Raw genomic sequence first — 20080 nt, 5'->3', positions numbered from 1 at the left:
CTGCTGCTGGGAAACGTGCTGGGCGGCCATTGCCTCCATGCTGTGCCTCAGCTCGGCGAGGGAAGAGGCACTCCTCACAACTTGCTCACGTTTTTTTTTTAAATTTTTTATTTAGAAGCAGGCAGAGGGATCGTCAAAAGCAGTCCAGGAAAAACGGCAAACGGGAACGATATCCGAAAAAACAGGTCAGGGGCACAGGCAGGCAGAAAGGTGAGAAAACATACCAGGGTTATTATGTTAAAGATGAGAATGATAATGGTTGCAGTAAAAATGGAAAAAAATGTTTGGACATAGTTGCATAATCAGTGCAGTTAACCATCATTATTAAAGGAACCTTATCATTTAAGTGGGTGCAGATTGAGCTGTGGATGTGGAGGGTACTCTAAAACGTGTTTTCGGCTAAGGTGGAGAAGCAAATTGCTAGTGTTGCCACCGCCGGCTACCACTTTTGCTCGATAGCATTAGTAAGAGATATTTGTTTGGATATAGTCTGACATTTTGAACCAAACTTCCACACTACAGACGTGGCTGCTCTTGTGGTATTAGTTAATCTGAGGCAACAATGTGTGCTTCGCTTTGAGAGCTCTCGCCGGCAGCCAATGTACGTTCAAAACTTTCCTGTGCAGACGCTGTGTTGTTGGTGTGGAGCAGTGAAATAGGTCCTGCGTGGAAACACTTGATTTTTTTGTTTGGGATATTCACCGGTATAGGAGTATATGAAAAATGTGACAATACAATTTTTTATTTTCTTCACAAAAACAATTTATTTTTCATGAACATCCACAAAAGTTTGACGAATTAAACAGTAAAATACTGAATTTGCAGTGTTATACGAGTATAGTACAAAATACTGAACCAGTCCTTGTGCAGTAGTTCAGTAGCAGTGGGTATTTGTGACATAAGATGCAATAATTACAGGGATCCTCTGGAAGCAGCTAGAATTTGCTGTTGTGGTTGGCTCTTAAACTACTGTCCTTGCAAAGAAGCAAAAGGACACATATAAGTGCATAAGATTCTGCAACAATTCTACATATTTCATCGTGGTTAAGGCTAGAGTCCTAGGAACAAAATGTAAGGCTATTGATGAGCTACTTCTTAGTGATGTTGCAGGCTACTGGGCCCCTGAATGTGAAGCCCAAGTAGAATGTGATGTTTTCATTGCTGTGAGGCAATGAACGTGCATGGAGGGGCAGAAGGCTGAACTTCCTCTTTTTGGGACCAGCCAGGTAGACGATTCCATCTTCAGTCCATCCGGACACTTGTTTCAATATCTCTGCAGTCTCAGGCCGCTTCCAGGCCTCCCCACTGAACCACTTTAAGCGTCTCTCAGAGACGGAGGCATTTTCTAATTCTCCAAACTTCATCTTGTGGACAAACTTGTCCAATCCTTTTCCTTTCCCAAGGAGAAAATGTGTGTATAGTCTTCTCTTCCTTGGTTTGATGTCCTTTATCTTGGTCCAGAATCTTTTTTTAAGTTCCTCAACTGCTGACTGCACTGTTTCATATTTGGCTTCTTTTTCAGTGTCTGAGTCATGATCATCCGGCCAAAACAATAATGTCAACAAGAAAAGTGCTCCTGGTGAACATTTTCTATTGTCATGTGGGAATTGTTGGCACAGAGTATGCAGGTCTCTCATGGAGGGTGACTGTATTTGGGGCGACAAACAGTTCAGAGTGATATGGGCCAAGATGTAACAGATGATATGATTTTGGCGCAACTTTGCCTGCAGTGGATTGCTTGGGTAAAGAGAAATAATGGTCTTCAGGATCTGCAATCCATTCTTCTTGTCAGTTAGCTTGAAGATAAGCGATGTGATGTTTCCCCCTCCAAGTCGATAAATAATCATTTGTTTTTGAAATGGAGTTAAATTGGTGGGAATTTGCTGATTTGGCTGAAAATCAATGCCACTGAAGGAGTTTCCAAACTCTGAAGATCTTTTTGTCAACCACATCAGTGGATGGCTGATCTTCTCCTCAGGATTTCCTGGTGTCTCCTCTTCATCTGCTTCGATTTCCGTCTGGAAATAACTGAGATCTTCTGATATCCACTCAAGTGAATCTTGCATGGCCTTGTGCAGTTTTTTCAGAGGTTCATGAAATGGTTTCCACGAGTCGTGAATTTCGGGGGGAATGTAATCCGTTAGCAGGAACTTTGTCAATTCTGAGAGGCCGTGTGGTGTTGAAAACATTGGCAGTGACTGAATCAGCTTCAGCAAACTGCAGCCAACCTCTACCTCCTCAAAATATCCATTATTGTTCAAATGTTCCATATCTGCTTCAGCAGCTCTCTCGCAGTCTTGGAAACACTCTATGGCTTTTAGAGCAGTCTCCACTGCATCTGCTACACTTTCCACAGTTTTGGGGGCTTTGCTGTCCTCAATGGCCTTGCATTTAGCTTGAAACCATTTTTTGTACACTTGGCCTTTGGTGTCGAGAATGTACGAGTTGTTGGGCTCCTGTTTTGCAGCAACCTCTGCCCAGTGTTTAGCCACCTCAAAACGTGCATATTTATAATGAAGGCGAGCGAGATGCTGTGCAATAAAGGGATTTTCATTTAGACATGTGAATGCTTCTTTAAGTAAAGCAATTGCTGGGTCTGGGCCGCCCTCGAGCTCACGAACATACTCTATAAGAGGGGCGAAGAAAGTGTCAGATGTGTCACCCTTGCTTATTCTGGACCGCCGGATAAAAAGATCCCTCAGAAATGTGTGATATTCATTTCTTCCAAATCTGTGTTCAAAAAGTACACTTTCTCCAAGTAGATTCATTGCCAACTTGCTTTGATTCATTTCCTTATCCAGGAGTTGGATTAGGATTTCTTTTGCAACTAGTGGATGGATAATTCTGATGGATTGAATGTGAGTTTTGTCGTCTTTTAGGTGTAGAAACACCAGTTTTGCCTGATCGCTGAGGTATTTTTCAAACTTGGATTGACGGAATCTTTCCACACGAAGTGTCATAGATAGCAAGGCTTCACAGTGTGACTGGGAGATGTAGGAGTTTTGAACATATGTGTTTAGCAGTGCCACATAATGCATGAGGCGTGTGACAACAGACTTGCTGTCAATGTCCTGGAGTAGATGCTTGACGAACTGTCGAATATACTTTTCTGAGAAACCTTCGCTCATCAGGACAAAGGTGAGAATGAAATCTGGCTGGTATTGTTGTTCTAGTATATCACGTTTTGCAGCAAATTTCCTCTTTTCTTTTTCTGACAGTCTGTGAGTGACTGAGACATTTTTAAGGGGAGACTCTTTGGTTTTCCTTTCTGGATCGTGAGACCTCCTGCAACTCAGTAAAATAAAGCAAAGTGTTCCATTTTGAATCTTTTTATCAAACATGGCAACTTCCAGCTCATTTCTGAGATCTTCCAGGTAGTCCTTATCAGAATCTTCAATCAGGAGCAGGAGGGGCAGACATCTTTGTGGATCTTTTTCTTCATATTCTCTTAGTTCAACTGCATGTTGAGAAACATCAGCAACTGTTTGGTCAGATTTTACGACGGCACATCTCAGTGTTTTTCTTTGGTTCCATAACAACAGCCTTGCCACTGTGCTGCCACCACTTCCAGGATGATGGTTGATATTTATGGTGACGACAGGGTCCTGACAGGTGTTATATTTCAGGTTGTCATTAAGAAGTTTGGAAGCATCTCCATATGCATCTCTTTCAATCACCTCACCCACATAACCGTGATCAGCAAGCCAGAAGTTCATCCACTCCACTCTGCCTCCTCTGTAAAACTGCTGCTCAATTTCCTCCTTTTCCTCATCGATGAAGTCGACGTTTGTTTCATCACAATGATTCACTGAAAGAATCTCCAAGGAATACATTCTTTCCTCTTCCTGTGTTACAAGAGTGCATTTCCCATTCACAACAGGTAAAAGTTTGTCAACTGTTTTAACTGGCTGCACCTGCTGCAAAATTGCGTCAACGTGGCTCATTTTCAGCCCAACAACGCTGTGATTGTCCACATCCTCTTTGCCATATGACTCTGCAAGTGCTTGCCACTTTAAGAAGTTTTCCTCAGACTCACAGATACAGATGATGTCTTCATGACCTTCCATGTCTCTGTAGAATTCATGGAATGTATGCAAAAGTGGTTTCTCAACTTCTGAAGTAATGAGGAAAATAACTTGGAATGCCCCTTTAGGAAAGATATGTTTGCATATCAGAGAAACCCATTCAGAAAGGAGAGTCTTTTTGGATTTAATCCATGTCATTTCATCACATGGATTGTCGTTTCCATTGTAGTCAGAACGACCATTTGAGAAAATCCAGCTTGTCTGTTCAAACAGATGCAAGCGGCTCACTAATTCTTTGACGGCCATGCCAGTGGGGAGCCTGTAGCTCTGCAAAGAACGCATGTTTGCCACATGATGCTGAAGGAATGTATTGCACAGACCTGAGACCTTTGAGTCTGGGTCAAAGTCGAACACACAAAAGATGTTCAGGTTTAACAACCAGTCAATATTGTCGAGATCAGCAGAGGATATTTTGTTCGTGACTAAAATGAACCACTTGTCTTTATCAATGAATTTCTTTCCATCTGTCATCAGCATTGTGAGTTTTCTTCCAAGGTCCTTGCAGATAGATGGAGCATTGTAGAAATGACTTTTCTCTGCATCCTCTCTTTGAGCATCTCGATCTTTGGTCCGTTCATAGAAGTGATTTATGTCTGTGTCATTCACTGGTTCCGTTTTTGAGCCCATCCTTCGATAAATTGTTGCTTTCTCAAATTGTACTTTGTTGCTGGATTCATTGAACTTGGGCAAACGAACAGAATACACTTTGTTCTTGACGATACTGATCTTGGGTACTATATCAACCTCAACAACATACTTCTTTTCTGTACCTTCATGATCCATGACCTCAACAAATCTTGGTGGCCGCATGCACTGTCGAATCTGATCCTTGTCAGAGGAGAAGCTCCTTTCAACGTAGTCCAAAGCGTCTACATACATGTCCTTCTCTTTAACTGGTACACCAATTATCTCACCGTGCACATATCCTGAATCTTCTCTGCTGTCCATCACGCCAAAGTGTATTGTTCCATTTGTCCTAATGTTTATACAACCTGTTGCAAATTTAAGAACCTCACAGGCAAACTTTGCTTGCAGTCTGGTGCGGTCTAGTGTGGCCGCCAAAGCAAAAGACTTGTATTCATGACAGGGGGTTATCAGGTCAAATGCTCCAGATTCTGGTAGTAGGACTCGATTCTTCACGTATATGAAATCAAGAGCTTCCTGATCAAACGGTCGTGGTTTGCAGTCATCCTTTGTGTTGCTTTTGTCTGCTGGTGTCTGCTGGCTCTGTGCACCCTGGTTAGGACCGTGGACCAGTTCGGGTTGGCCTGTTGTAGGTGGACTGTTTTGTGATTTTGTCTTATTTGCCTTCTTTTTCACTTCATTTTGACTGTCGCTGCCAGAGATTTCGTTTTGCTTAACCTGTTGACGTTTGATGAGCTCATCTCTCTTTGATATGATTAAAAAAGAAGGTCCCAGTGCCTTGCAAATTTTTCTTGACAAAAAGTCCTCATCTAGTTCGAGAAGAATTTTTCCGTCAACTTCCTCATCATAGAGTCTTTGAACATACTTCTCCTTCAGCCCGATCGATCTGAGCCAGTCTCTTACTTGATCTTCACTCCAGTTTTCGAGGGCAATCTGCTCTTCATCAGCTACATGGTGAGAAAAGATTGGAAACTTGTTATTTTGTCATCAGCAACTTATTTTAAACTTTTTTTTTCTTTCACCAAGTGAAACAATAAAGGTTGCATCATATTTATACAATCTAATTTATTAGAATGTCTTTATCCTCAAATAGCTGAGTTGATGTTTTGTAAAGTACAGTAAGTAAAGTGAAGGTTATTTGTAAAGCGCCTTTTTTTAGACCAGGGTCACAAAACGCTTTACCAAACAAAAACAATACGAAGCTAGACAGAGGGAGAGGAAGATCGTTCCAAAGCTTAGGAGCAACAGTCTGGAAGGATTTCTCTCCTCTGGTTCTGAACCCTGTTCAGGAACCATCAGTAGATTCTGATCCACAGACTTCAGAGCCCAAGCTGGGGTGTAAGGCTAGATCAGATCACTGATGGTCTGACCATGAATAGTTCTGAAAGTAAGAACCAGAATTTTAAAACTGATCCTGAAAGAAACTGATAGCCAGTGAAAAGTTTTAAGGATCAGAGAAATGTGAGTTCTTCTACTAGAGCGGGTCAGAATTCTCGCTGCAGTTTTGTATGAACTGTAACTTTAAAGCACGTATCAATCTACAGTCATTTTCCTCAACCAGCAGTGGCTGCAGCGTGAGTCGCTCCACTGAAAACACGGACTGCAAAGTACCAGCTTTGGGGTGGGCTGGGGGGGTACAGCTTGCAAAAGGTTGAGAACCCCTGCCCTAGGGTAATTTATTTTCGGTTAGAGCTGCTCACTGTGTCAAAACATTTCTAGACGGTGGTTGTGATTCACAAACATATCTTATGTACTTTCTGTTTCTTATGTACGTCCAACATCAGGTGTCAGTGAGTTGCTTTGAATATTGCTCAAATTCTAGTTGTTCAGAATTTCAACCGTCTGGTTTAAATTTATAGACCAAGTGACAACTACTTTAAAGTTCTAAACCACTGACTCGTGATCACTGACACCTTCAAAAGTTCATTGTTGATATTTGTTTATATATTTGTATTCATTTGGGTTTTTTCTTTTGGCTATTGGTCCAAGGGTGGGGGCAGAAGGAAGTTATTGTGTCAGTATGTGTGTGATTGTGCGTCTTTAATGTGCCTTGATTGTTTATCTTTCTATAAAAAGTAAACAATGATCGGAAAAAACATGGTATTCCTGGTGTAATGAAAACGGTGTTACATAACAACAATAAACTGGAATACATTTAAGAAGGTAAAATGTATTTAACATTTGTAAACAACAGAAGTGTAATAAACATTACACTCAGCGTTTCATCCAACTCATGAAAGTAAATGATTAGTTCTAAGTTGAGTTAAGTAAGTTATTTTACAATAATCTTATTCAACATTACCCTGTAACTGTATTCTAGTCTTTTTCAGTCTTTGTGAGATATGTTCTTGGTTTCGATTTTCAGGAAATCCACCCTCCTGTGGCTGACAAAAGGAATGGTAGGGCGGGCCCTGAACTTCAGCCTCAATTCTAAATGATAAACATCTTACCCATAGCTTTATCTTCATATTTCCACATCTCAGGACTGTGGTCTTCTTTTCTCACATTCCACCCTGCAAAGAAAATGGCGTCATTTTTATTTTTTTTATCTTGACAATTGTTTCACACACCTGTATAAACACATGTATTCATCTGAAGTAAGAAAACGTAAGATGTGGGTCCAATTGGGAATAATTTAAACACTCGTTTACAAATAAATATTCATCTTTATCATTTTTTGTTAAATCTTTGGATTAATTGTAAGCAGTGGTTTAAGATTTATTGTAGCATCCCGTCTTTTCCTGTATCCACAACTATGCCTGAAAAATAACTTAATTTATAATATTAACAGTCGTGCAACGACTGAGGTTTAACTTTTACTTGCCTGTTCTTGTCTTAAAGCCGCTCCATGGAATGTGTCGAGGTACCGTCCAGATCTTCTGCGGGGTTTTGTTTCTCGTTTCATGTGAACTCTCGTTTAAGCTCCGCCCACTTTCAGAAGAAAACTTTTTGAGTTCATGAGCAAGTGACGTTGACGGAGAAATACTAACATAAAACTTCATCCATTTCTCATGCATCAGTCACAATCAATTATTGTTATAGGTTTTTTTTCAACTTAAATTGTTCGCGGACTTTTATTTTGAAAGGGCCGATCTCCTCGTCTCGACGGAAGTACAGCCGTTAATGTCACTTCTCACCTGCTGAAATCTAATAACGGTACGTGAATATTTCATTTAAAAGTATAATACAGTCATTTTCGGTCGATACTAGAACGGTGTTTTAGGCGTAAGAGTTATGGACATTTTCTTGAACCAACGATTTTTAAATATTTCTCTGAATTATGTGTTTATTTTTGTTATAAAACGGCTAAATTGTTGACGATGCTTGTATTGCATCAGCCATGTGGGAGAGCTCGCGCCACTGTGTGTATCTCTTTAGACAGTGTTTTGTTAAACAAACGTTATTCATTTAATTATTGTAAAAGTTTATGTTTAATATGTATGAAAGAAAACAACAAACATGTTTCTTACTATAAAGTACTGTTACGGTTATTGATCAGGAAAAATAAATATACTGTTTACTTTTAAGGGAGTAATGTAGTAGGTATGTGTGTACAATTTAATTTAATGTTAAAGTAAAGGCGTTTCCAGTGATATAAGTATCATTTCTCTGTAATATATACGAAGAAAGTTCTGGTAAAAATGAACAAAATTCTGGTCAACGTTCTTATTACTAAGTAAAACGTTCAAAACAGGAGTCCGTTCCGGTCGCTCCAACACGCTGTGATTTCCCGTTCCAGTTCTTAATGCTTCCCTTTGTGGAGAAAAAACTGTCAATGCAGAGTTTTACGGGTCGTTTATTCGCCACTTCAAGTCAAACAAAATACAAGCTTCACGGTCGATCGGACGCACTTTCTTCCGGCAACTGTACAGTTCAATAGCCCCAGGAGAAACGGTCTCGAGCTGTAGAAACATCGCAAAATTTAAGGCAAATTTCCGGCCTGGGAGGTCTTCTCTTTCTGGCAAATGGTTCTTTCATATTGCCTGTGTCTCGGTCATCCGCTGAGTAAACATCCTAACTTGCCCTCTTGCAATCTATCATTCAAATGTTTTCGGGTGGGGGGCTTCCGTCTTCCAGCCGCAGCCTCCTGGATGTGTCCCGCTTCGTTCTTTGATCCACGACCCAATGTGTGAAAAGGCAGACGAACAGACGTTTTAAATAACCGGTGTCGTATCCCTAATTCTGTTCCAAGCTTGTCTTGAGACAGTGAATCCGTCTGAGTGGAATGTGTATTCAAACGTTTAAGCTCTTAGATGAAGCCAGTAATTTATACTTTATATTTTGATTATCTTTTAGCGTTAATTTAAGTATGGCGTATATGTATAGTGTATAATAATTTTTAATCTAACAACTCCCCCTGTTGACGTGGCCTTTACAGGTCACGTCATAAACAAAAAAGTCAACATTTCTTATTCAATGGTTGTTCCGCAGCAACATTTTATCGTTTTTTTATCTAATATCTTCCCAACAACATATTATCATCATCATGTACCTGAACACGGTATATGTATAACCGAAAGTATAATCATCTGTCTGGATATTTATATATTTTAAACGGTGACACAAGGTTTGGCCCTATTCAGAAGTGGTCTTTCATCATTCTTTCATCATTTTTCTCAGTAGCCCAGTCCATCAGCATTATCATCATCTGCAGTCGGTCTGATTGCTCTTCATCTCCCATAGACGGTGTGATTGTTCTCCTTCGTCATCTAGTCCTCTTCGTCCATGTCCCGATTCCAGGCGTGCAGAGGAAAAAACGATCCCAGAATTCCGTCTTCTTCGATCTTCTCCGAGTCCATCTTCTTCAACCTACACACAAATAACCTTCATTCAGGAGTAGCCCTGACCATGACATTTTTTATTAATGTAGTAGAATTGGGTATTTTCCCCATGTACTTATCCCCTTGTTTTCCACTGATTTTTGACCCTGGTTGGGGAGAGTAAAACACACGTCCACTGCCTTCCTGCCTGTTACCTAGCAGTATGAGCCGACCACAATACATCTTCTTTTACCCCATTTGTTTTGTTGTTCGTATTTATTTTGTATTTTTATTATTTCCATATTGGATCTATTAACATTTTTTTATTTTTTATTTTTTTATTTCTACTTTTAATATATATTTTATTTCTTCTTTCGTTTATTTTAAATCTAGTTTAGTTCAGTTTTAGTTTTAATCTAAATGAGTTAATTCTTTCTGTTAGTGTAGTTTTATGTTTAGATTCATTCTTAGTTTTTGTTTGCTTCTTGTTGGGAGAATTAGTGAAGTTCTCGATGCCTGGACAGAGTGAAAAACAACCAGAGTCAAAACTTGTTACTCGCGAGGGGAGACACTCAGACCGTAGAGACGCTCAAACAATCTCAGTGAATACCAACGATCTGTGTCTCCCTCACGCTTTTTATTTAGTTTCACAGCTACGTCAGCCACAACCAGGCTGGAACAGGTTTACAGATACAAAGAACATTGATTAGAAAGGGCACACGTGCTGGCGAGGGTTGACCTACGGTTGGCAGGAGTAAGACAAGAACCATCTACAATTTGTGGATTAAACGTCATGGTATGTGGTTTCATCAGCCATGATGCACAAGTTTTATCAGTATTGATGCACAAGTTTTATCAGTCACGAGGCACCGACTTGTGAGGGACAAACATTCTGATCACTTAAATTCTTATAAAATTTCCCTCCTGTTGATCCAATTGTACCTCACTTAGGGGGCAGCTGTAAACAGTAAAAATGATATATGGTGATGGAAAGGTACAAAAAGTATAAAACGTTTGAAAGGATAAAACAAGCAACAAGAGAAACAGAAGTATCTTGAACAGAATGGGACAGAGCAAGAGTTTAAACATACAAATATTTAACCACTCTAAAATTGCCTTTTTACCAGAAAAGGGCTATAGAGAAGGATTTGTTGGAGAAAACCAGGACCGTAGGTTTGGGTGAGTGGCGTTACATTTTCACGCAGCCGGCCGAGACCAGCAGAGTTCACTCACCACCGTGCCAACCGCTCTGTCTCGTCGCCCTACATTCGTTACTGCAAACAAGAAGGCGGGACGTATTGTCTTGTGAGCGTTGCAAGATACCTGGGGGTCACACTTCGGTGTCAGAGTCACCATCCCCGGATACGCCCTGGTATATTACTTGGGTCACGTAGGCTTGAACGTGAGCTGTCACTCTAGGGGACAGGTTAATCAGCAGACGATTAGCTAGAAGTTTGAAAAGAGGAATGCCACACAACACGACAAACATAAGCAGGAGCACGATACCAAGGACGGCGGCCATTGCAGACATAACATCTTTCCAATCACCAAATATCTGTGTGAACCAAGCGGTTACTGGGTTAACTGAGATACCAGAATTTTTGTGGTGGTTTCTTTCTGAACTGTTTCAGTTCTTTCAGTGCCAACGAGAGAGTGCCATTCTTAGCAGTGTGCATAGGAACAAAAGTACAACATTCACCATCAATAAAAGGGCATACACAAGCTTTTTTCAGCAAGCATCATGTCTAGAGTAATACGGTTCTGGAGAGTCATTAATGATGCAGCATGTAATTGTCTAGCCATATGTGTGGTGATGAGGTGGCAGGTGCGACGAGAGATTTGGTGCCTTCCATTTGAGTGTTATTGGGGGGGGGAAATCATTTACAACAATTACACTTGAGTGTCTTAAACCGATTACATACGAACAGGAGCCAATCCAGTTCTTTGAGAGGAAGGCACGAAAGGTGTCCCCGCCACTCCACCACCACAGCTGCAAACGAGTTCTGCTGGGGACAAAGGATTGGGGAACAGGGATTGTATGGTTACACAAGGGTTGAGAAATGTTGCCAATAAACTTGCAATTTTTACCACCAGAACAGTTCATTTTTGAGTAACATACGTATTGGACCCGGTCCTCAATGCTGGGGACCCAAAATTGCGGAGGACTAGGAGAATAATGCAAAGTCAAATGTTTAGCACTGTACTTTGAACATAATCCTGTAAAAGTAGGTTTTTGACTCATAGTCAGATTCAGGGTACATTTCTCGTTTGTCTGGACGTCAATTATTTTTACAGCTTCTCTTCCTGGCATGCAAACCACACAGTCTTTTGTAATAGATTTAGCCAAATCTAAACCGGCAGTCAAAGGTTCTTATGTGAAATACCTGTCTCACCCTCTATTAATGTATCGATTGTTTCACCACCTCTATGTGTGATAGCAGTATGCACTCTAATCAATTTTCTGTTTCTGAAATGAATTGAAGCGGTGACTTTGATGTCTGGGTTGCAGTTGGTCAAGAGGAATGTTTTCACGATCTAGGGTGATTCTGGTGCCAGTGCTTCCTATAAATGATTCTACGTGACGTTGAGGTCTCCCTTTTTCAGAAGGGTCTAAGAATTCAAGCTTAGGTCCGGTGGGCAACGCTCGTTTTGGTCTGTGGGTTTTGTAGAATATTTCATCACTTAGTTGTGTCAGTCTATTAGTTTCTTGTCTCTGGTCCACACCGGTCTTCCTGTGGGGAATAGGGCATCCATAATTGCTGTCGCAGTGCCTAGACGTTCCGTCTATCAGAACACTGTTGTTGAATCAAAGTAGAGGGTGATGATCAGTGCCTAGACTTTCCGTCTATCAGAACACTGTTGTTGAATCAAAGAAGAGGGGCGAGGTTTGCAGTGATTCAAATGAATCCAGTTTCGTCCTTCAACTTTCACTGCTGTGGGTGTTGTGATGAGAACAGGATATGGACCTTCCCACCGATCACTAGCCCACATTTTTCTCTTGATGATCTTGATGAACAGAGTCTCCCACGCGAACAGGGCGGTTCTGTTGGACAGAGTCAGTTGGATTGCACATTCTTGCCTCAGTTCACAAACATCCATGGCCTTTTTCATCTCATAGGCCAAGTCGAGGACTTCGAGTCGAGGATCATCCTTCTCATTGGTTGCTAGTCCTGGCAACACAAATGCTCGCCCAAACGACATTTCAAATGGTGACAGTGTTTGTCCTGTGGCTGGGATAATGTGCATGTTGAGTTTTACTAATTCAATACAATCAGTCCAGTTTCAACCTGTGTCTTTCATTGCTTTGATTAACTTATTTTTATGGTGCAATTAGTTCTTTCCACCAGTCCTGCTGACTGTGGATGGTAAACACAATTATTTTTCAAATCAATCTTGAAATGGTTAGCTAGCCGTTTAATTACTTTGTTTATAAAGTGTGTGCCATTATCACTTCGGATGATTTTTGGAATTCGAAAATGTAGGAATAATGTTTTTGCAGAGATTTTTTTTCTACTGTGAGTGCATCTGGTGTTTTGGATGAAAAGATTTCTACCCATTTGGAGTAAGCATCAATTATTATCAGACAATATGCAAATTGGTTTACAAGGTTTAACTGTATAAAGTCCATGTGTGGAATGGATTACTGGGTTCTGAAAATCGTCCTCTAGGGGTATGTCTGTGATCTTGAGGATCGTTTTTGATGCATAAAATGCATTTGCTGAAAAAATCTTTGGCAAAATATTGAAACCCATGTACATGATAAGTCTAGTGAATAATATCTTTCCCCGCAATTGTCTTAAAGCCCCTTGTCTCCCACTGTTTTGTATAAACATGCAGATTGTTGAAAGCATATCGGCTGTCAGTATAAATAGGAACAGCACCGTCCTTGAAATGGCGGCAGGTTTGAGAAAGTGCAGTGATTTCAGCCGCCTGGGCAGAAAGTTTAGAAAGGAGAAATGGCTTCAGAAAAGATGGTGGGTGAGTCACCAAAGCTTTGAGCAAGATGGGCAAAAGTGAGTTCAGTGCCCTGAAATGTAAAGGAAAACTAGAACTGACTGTCTGGATGAATTGGTATGGACCAAAAAAGTGCTCGACAAGTCAATCGCAGAGAAGAATTTTAGAGTCGGGTTGAAAATAATTCAACAGAGTGTGGATTTGGCACGTTTGGTGCCCTCTGGAGGATGAGACTTCTGATTCAGATTCAATTGTGTTTTTAGGAAACACCTTGCCTCTCCTCCCCGTCAGTCTTTATGAGACTGACATTCTCTGGCCACATGGCCTTGTTTTATTGTCAAAACCATGAGTACGACGGACACGATCATTTCGCTCCGTCCTTCCGTGATGCCATTTAAAGACATGATACACAAACGGCAGTCGAGACTTAAATAATTTCAACGGCTAAATATGTTAATGTCATACTTTCATTTTACTTTTCATATTAGTCGAATTAAAGTGTTGAGAACAACACAAAACAGAACAATCGACTACATTTTAAAACATATTTTCTGAAGTTTTACTGAAACAAAAAGCTGAGCCCTCACCTTCACACACACAAACACACACACATGTACACATTCATGCAGCACACAGATGGAGATTTTAGTCATGACTAAACTATAAACGTCTAAAAAATTCTGTAGCTTTTAATAACATTCCTGCACAAGAACACACACACACACACACATTCTTAAGATATTTAAGAAATTATTTTATAGTTAAGATTATTATTATTATTCACTCATTCTCTTCATTCTCTCTCTTTATTCTCTCTTCTTCCTCCTCTATGTCTTCTCTCTCTTCACTTCCTCTTCTCTTTCTTTTTTCTACATTATCTTCTCTTTCTATAAAAAACAAAAAAACAAAAAAAAAAACAGAGATGACACTTCAAATGCGTCTAAATGGATACAAAACAATATATTCATAGATCAAAAAAAGAATGTCATAAAAACGTTTGATAAAATAGTATAATCATTTTAATAAATGTAAACAATAAATATATCATTTCATATTTCTTTGGCTAATAGATCTGAGTTATTTATTGTAAATGTCGACATAAAAGGTGAATTTCTCACGTTATTTATTTCATAAATTCAATACGTAAAGGGTGAATTTTTCAAGTAAAGTGTTTGTTAATTGGTTAAAAGTAGTTTTAATGGTATTAGTTGTTTTATTTTCTCTTAAAAAACATTTATTCATAGCTCTAGTTTTTCTACATTTTTGGTCTCGGGGAAGAGGTTTAGTTTTTCTCTTCTCGGGTTTTGTCTTGGTCACGTTATTGTCTGAGTTTCCGGTCTTAGTAGTATTAACGGGGATCAGGATGGCGCCTCCTGCAGCCTCTTGGTGTTGTTGGTTTTTGTCCGGTAAGACGTCTTCGTCAAGTCACAGTCTCATTGTCTTCAGGCCTTACGTAACACACTTCTTCATTGTTTGAACACGTGATTACTTGTTTTTTCAAAGATTTTTTCTTATCCGTCTTTTAAGATAAGCAAGATAATCATGCCAGATTCATGCAACCTTGATTTGTTTCCCGGGACTTTCTTTAGTCCGTTTTTTTTTTTTATCTTTATGAAGCAAAAGCTGTCTGAGCAATTCTTCTGTTTTACTTGTATCTTCGGATGGTTCGAAGTTATATCTTTCTTTCCATGTTTTTCAAGTACTTGGTGCAACCAGTATATCGTTGTTCCATTATCTGGGCAAGTTTTATCAAATTCCCCTGTTATCTCATCACGTTTCATTTTTCGTGTCATTTGTTTTTTGTTTTTTAATCAACAAAATGACAGTTCTTCAGATAGCTCTTTTAATTTCTGTGACAGCATCACCAGAACAGGCCCGAACGTGATGTAAACCCACACCACCGTGCAACACCTCAACAAACGCATGTTATGTCGAGTTTTGTTTCATTTATTTGTGTCATTTGTTTTTTGCTTTTTATCAGTCTAGAACGGTCTATTTGTCAAACTTCTACCTTTCCCAACTGTTGGTAAGGCGGACAAATACTGGGTGTTTAAGATTCACTCCCGTAACTAGACTTTTATTTCACAATCAACAAAATGACAGTTCTTCAGGTAGCTCTTTTAATTTCTGTGACAGAATCACCAGAACAGGCCCCAACGGATGGCTGTAAACGCACCACCGTGCAACACCTCAACAAACGCACGTTAGCTGAGTTTCGTTCTTCGTCAAGAATCTATCGTTTCACGTCTGAACAATCCTACTGACCTTAGTTGGCGTCACTTGTTCGGCAGCTGTGTTCGGATCGCGTTTGTTTGCTCCGGTGGTGCGAAGAACGAGGAAGGAACCATCGCTGACGTGTGGGCTTTCTCCTGAAGAATAGATCCTCCGACTGTGCGCAGTTTTTCGTCGTCCTCGCACCTCCAGAACAGTCGTAGCGATCCGGCTCGAAGGACCAAGTTGTTGGGAGAATTAGTGAAGTTCTCAATGCCTGGACAGAGTGAAAAACAACCAGAGTCAAAACTTGTTACTCGCGAGGGGAGACACTCAGACCGTAGAGACGCTCAAACAATCTCAGTGACAACCAGCGATCTGTGTCTCCCTCACGCTTTTTATTTAGTTTCACAGCTACATCAGCCACAACCAGGCTGGAACAGGTTTACAGATACGATGAACGTTGATTAGAAAGGGCACACGTACTGGCGGGGGTTGACCTTCGGTTGGACAAGAACCATCTACAGTTTGTGGGTTAAACATCATGGTATGTGGTTTCATCAGCCATGATGCACAAGTTTTATCAGTAATGATGCACAGGTTTTATCAGTCACGAGGCACCGACTTGTGAGGGACAAACATTCTGATCACTTAAATTCTTATAACACTTCTCTTTTCATTTTTCTTTTCTGTTTCGTTTTGATTTACCCGGGGCGTCCCCCATTAGGACATAAAACCAGGAATCCCCAAATTAGGAACATCACTGTCACCCATTCTTTCCACTGTTCATTCATTGCTCATTCCATTCATTTCATTCATACATCAACCTCCCCTAGAGGACACATAACATTTTCTTATGTTACCTGTCCTTTGGGCTACTGTTGTCTGCCTTGATCCAACTCCCCCTGTTTAACTACATCGTCTCCGCTGTAGTCCTCCTTGTGGAACCCTATGAGAGTCTTAAGATGTTATTTTACCAGGTTCTCTTCTTATGGTTGTGTGACTGTTCTGCACTGATGTTGGTGCCACCACCTGCTGTGTCACATTCAAGGTATCTCCACATGAATGCAAATTCAAACCTGGATCCTCCATGACCTTTGTTAGGTCAGTCTTTAGGCTTCCTTTGTCTCCTTCAACTATATCCTATCTTTTTAACCAATAGAAGTCTACGGTAGTTGACCTTAAAACTACTTTTTCATATAACTTGGTAAAGACCAAGTTATATGAAAAATCCGTTTTTACTCTCTTTTTCAAATAAACTTGCAGCATAAAACTTACAAGAAAAAAAACTATTTATTAGCCAATAGAAATTCAAGAAAGCTTATCTATAAATTTCTTTACTTCAAACTTGAAAAACACACATTAGTGTTAACGTTGCATTAATCAAGAAAGTTTTTTTTTTTTTTTTTTAATCATAATATACTGTAAGTACTCATAAGGCAGTGTAACCTATAAAAAAAACTTGATTATTTAACCAAGAAAAGCTCTTTTAAAGAAAACATTCCATTCGTACTCTCGGGGTTCAAGCGGTCTCTAAAGGGGTGAAATAAATGCCTTTATAACGTGCCAATATAGCTTAGTTTGCCACTCGAAAGAATCCCAAGCCAATTTTATTCAATCTATGGTTACTATATAGACCGAGAGTCGTAACGGAAAACCAAACCACAACACAACAACAACAAGCTATATTTTTGTAATAATAATAAGACAATTGTTCAATATTTTAGGTGTGACCTCTAAACAACACTGTCTTTATGCACAATGATGTTCATTTTTATCAATGAATTAATCATTTTAATCATTTATTAAAGTTAAATTAGAAAATGCATAGAAAAGACAAATTAACAGCCTGAACAAAAATGCCACATGTTGTTTAAATATACATTAATGGAAACATGGAGCCCCGTTACAGTGTATTTGAAATGATTCAATTCATGACGTTGGCGTTGAAAGTGATGTAAAATGAGAGTCAACATGGCTGGTCGGTCTTGACCAAAGAAATCAGTGAATGAATCGATCGATTTAAAAGATATTTGGACTTGCAGATAAATGTATAACTTTAACATAATAGTGGTTCTAATTATCATGTTACTCACCTTAGATGTTTTCGAAGAAGTTTTGTCGAGTAGAAACGTGGAAAATGTTGTCGGAGATTTGTGGCGCGATCAATATGATAATTTCTATATTCTTCGTGAACTAGGATGTTCTACGTCATCAGTAATGGTGTTAAGTGGTCACACAAAAACAAAGCAAACATAGTTGAACTGGGAATACAGCGATCCAGCAGCCATTCAGTTTTCACCTTCAAGCGTGTGACCTATGCTAGTATCCATTTTTTTTTTAAAAACTGGCTTGTTTTTTTTCACCTCCTAGTGAAAAGACCAGTCATTTCCGTAATAACAAGTTCAGTTGCTGGTCAACAACTGAAAAACCAACTCAACCATTTGGTTTTGTCGTTCATCATCAAGCCAAAGGAAAAGTACTTTTATCTTGTTTTTGTGTCTTTTTCGTTTTATGTTCGTGTTTATATTCAGTTGTCATGTCTCATCAGTAGAAAGCTAGATTGTAACCATTCAGAAATCTCTATACAATTATCACTACATATGAATGATAATGAATAACCAATGGCGAGCCATTCTTGAATAGTTAATTTAAAGCAACATTTGTGGTAGTGTACATGAAAATATGGCACCGAGAAGATTTCTTAATACATTTGAGCATCACAAAGTAACATTGCAAAGAAGCAGTGGTTCTATGAGGGCTTCCCAGGTTACCAACCTGTATCTAAAGAAAAGTATAGAGATAACTTAGTTTCTCTAAGCTAGTATCACTGCCCTTAACATTAAATTACCTGCTTTGCCATTTTTTATGCTCAGTTTGAGAACAGTTTATTTGATTCCAAGCAGGATGTGAGTGACAGAATTGGAATCGGTGGAATTCAGTGTCTTCTTCTGCACCAAAGCCTTGGACGAAGAACAATCCTCACTTTTTTTTTTTTAGTGTTCTTGCAAATAATTACTAGTCGATTGGTTTAAATAGCCCATACTACTGCCATAAGGGTTGTATCATGTTTTCTTTTCATTTGCAGACACAGGTTAAAGCATGACCTCTTCAGTTTGGTGGCAGTAACTATGTTAGGGATGAGAATGATAATAGTTGCAGTCAAAATGGAACATTTTCATTGGATATAGTTGCATAATCAGTGCAGTTAACCATCATTATTACATGAACCTTATCTTTGACGAGGTGAATGTGATTCCCATTTGAGAGGGTGCAGATTGAGCTGTGGATGTGGAGGGTACTATATCTAAAACGTGTTTTCGGCTAAGGTTGTGAAGCAAATTGCTAGTGATGTCGAGGCCGGCTAACACTTTTGCTCGATAGCATTTGTAAGAGATAGTTGTTTGGATCACGTCTGGCATTCTGAACCAAACTTCCACACTACAGATGTGGCTGCTCTTGTGGTATTAGTTAATCTGAGGCAACAACGTGTGCTTCGCTTTGAGAGCTCTCGCCAGCAGCCATTGTACGCTCAAAACTTTCCTGTGCAGACGCTGTGTTGTTGGTGTACAGCAGTGAAATAGGTCCCCTGTGGGATATTCACCGGTATATCAGTATATGAAAAATGTAACAATACGATTTTTTTTTCCCTCACCAAAACAATTTATTTTTCATGAACATCCACAAAAGTTTGACAAATTAGAACAAGACAGTAAAATACTGAATTTGCAGTGGTATATGAGTATAGTACAAAATACTGAACCAGTCCTTGTTCACTAGTTCAGTAGTAGTGGTTATTTGTAACATTAGATGCAACTATCACAGGGATCCTCTGGAAGCAGCTAGAATGTGCTGTTGTGGTTGGCTCGTAAACTATTGTCCTTGCCATGAGGCAAAAGGACAGGATATAAGTGCATAAGATTCAGACACAATTCTACATATTTCATCGTGGTTAAGGCTGGATTCCCAGGAACAAAATGTAAGGCTATTGATGAGCTACTTACAACATAGGGTAACAACACAGGAAAGTCTACTCCCAGGAGCGCTTCAACCGGCAATTGTTCCACTACTCCAAAGTTCATTAAATAGGACTGGCCATCTACTTTTACTGTCAGTTCAGCGGTAGAATATGTATGCTTATCCCCATGTACATATGTTACCTCCTCTTGCTGGCTATAGTCCAGACAACCTACAGTGACGAAATCCTGTCTAATTAAAGATTTGTAACTACCACTGTCCAAAAGTGCAGTTACCTCTTGCCCATTCACAGTAATAGTTTTATAGCAGTGCAACTGCTCAGTCTCATCAGTTTCCGGCCTCGGTGCATAACAGGCTCCAGTCATTTTTGTCTTTCTCCGTGGGCACACCGATGCTTTATGGCCCGGTTGTTGGCAATAAAAGCAAACAAAGTCCTTACCAGATCCA

General features: G+C 39.7%; 1 protein-coding gene across 1 annotated transcript; it reads right to left on the bottom strand.

Annotated features, from left to right (window-relative positions):
• Window positions 1-737: 737 nt before the first annotated feature.
• On the bottom strand, window positions 738-7616 carry LOC148065008 (sterile alpha motif domain-containing protein 9-like). The gene is made up of 3 exons (XM_087809283.1): window positions 7555-7616; window positions 7181-7243; window positions 738-5677 (listed from the first exon to the last, which is right to left on the bottom strand). The coding sequence occupies exons 2-3, from the start codon at window positions 7206-7208 to the stop codon at window positions 1089-1091; spliced, it is 4617 nt and encodes a 1538-aa protein (XP_087665409.1). The 5' UTR covers window positions 7209-7243; window positions 7555-7616; the 3' UTR covers window positions 738-1088.
• Between the last annotated feature and the right edge of the window lie 12464 nt (window positions 7617-20080).

The sequence above is a fragment of the Callionymus lyra genome, chromosome 15 (genome assembly GCF_982586985.1).
Source record: "Callionymus lyra chromosome 15, fCalLyr1.hap1.1, whole genome shotgun sequence".
Taxonomy (NCBI): Eukaryota; Metazoa; Chordata; class Actinopteri; order Syngnathiformes; family Callionymidae; genus Callionymus; species Callionymus lyra.
Note: the sequence above shows the minus strand (reverse complement) of the source record. Positions and strands in the feature narration are given on the sequence as shown.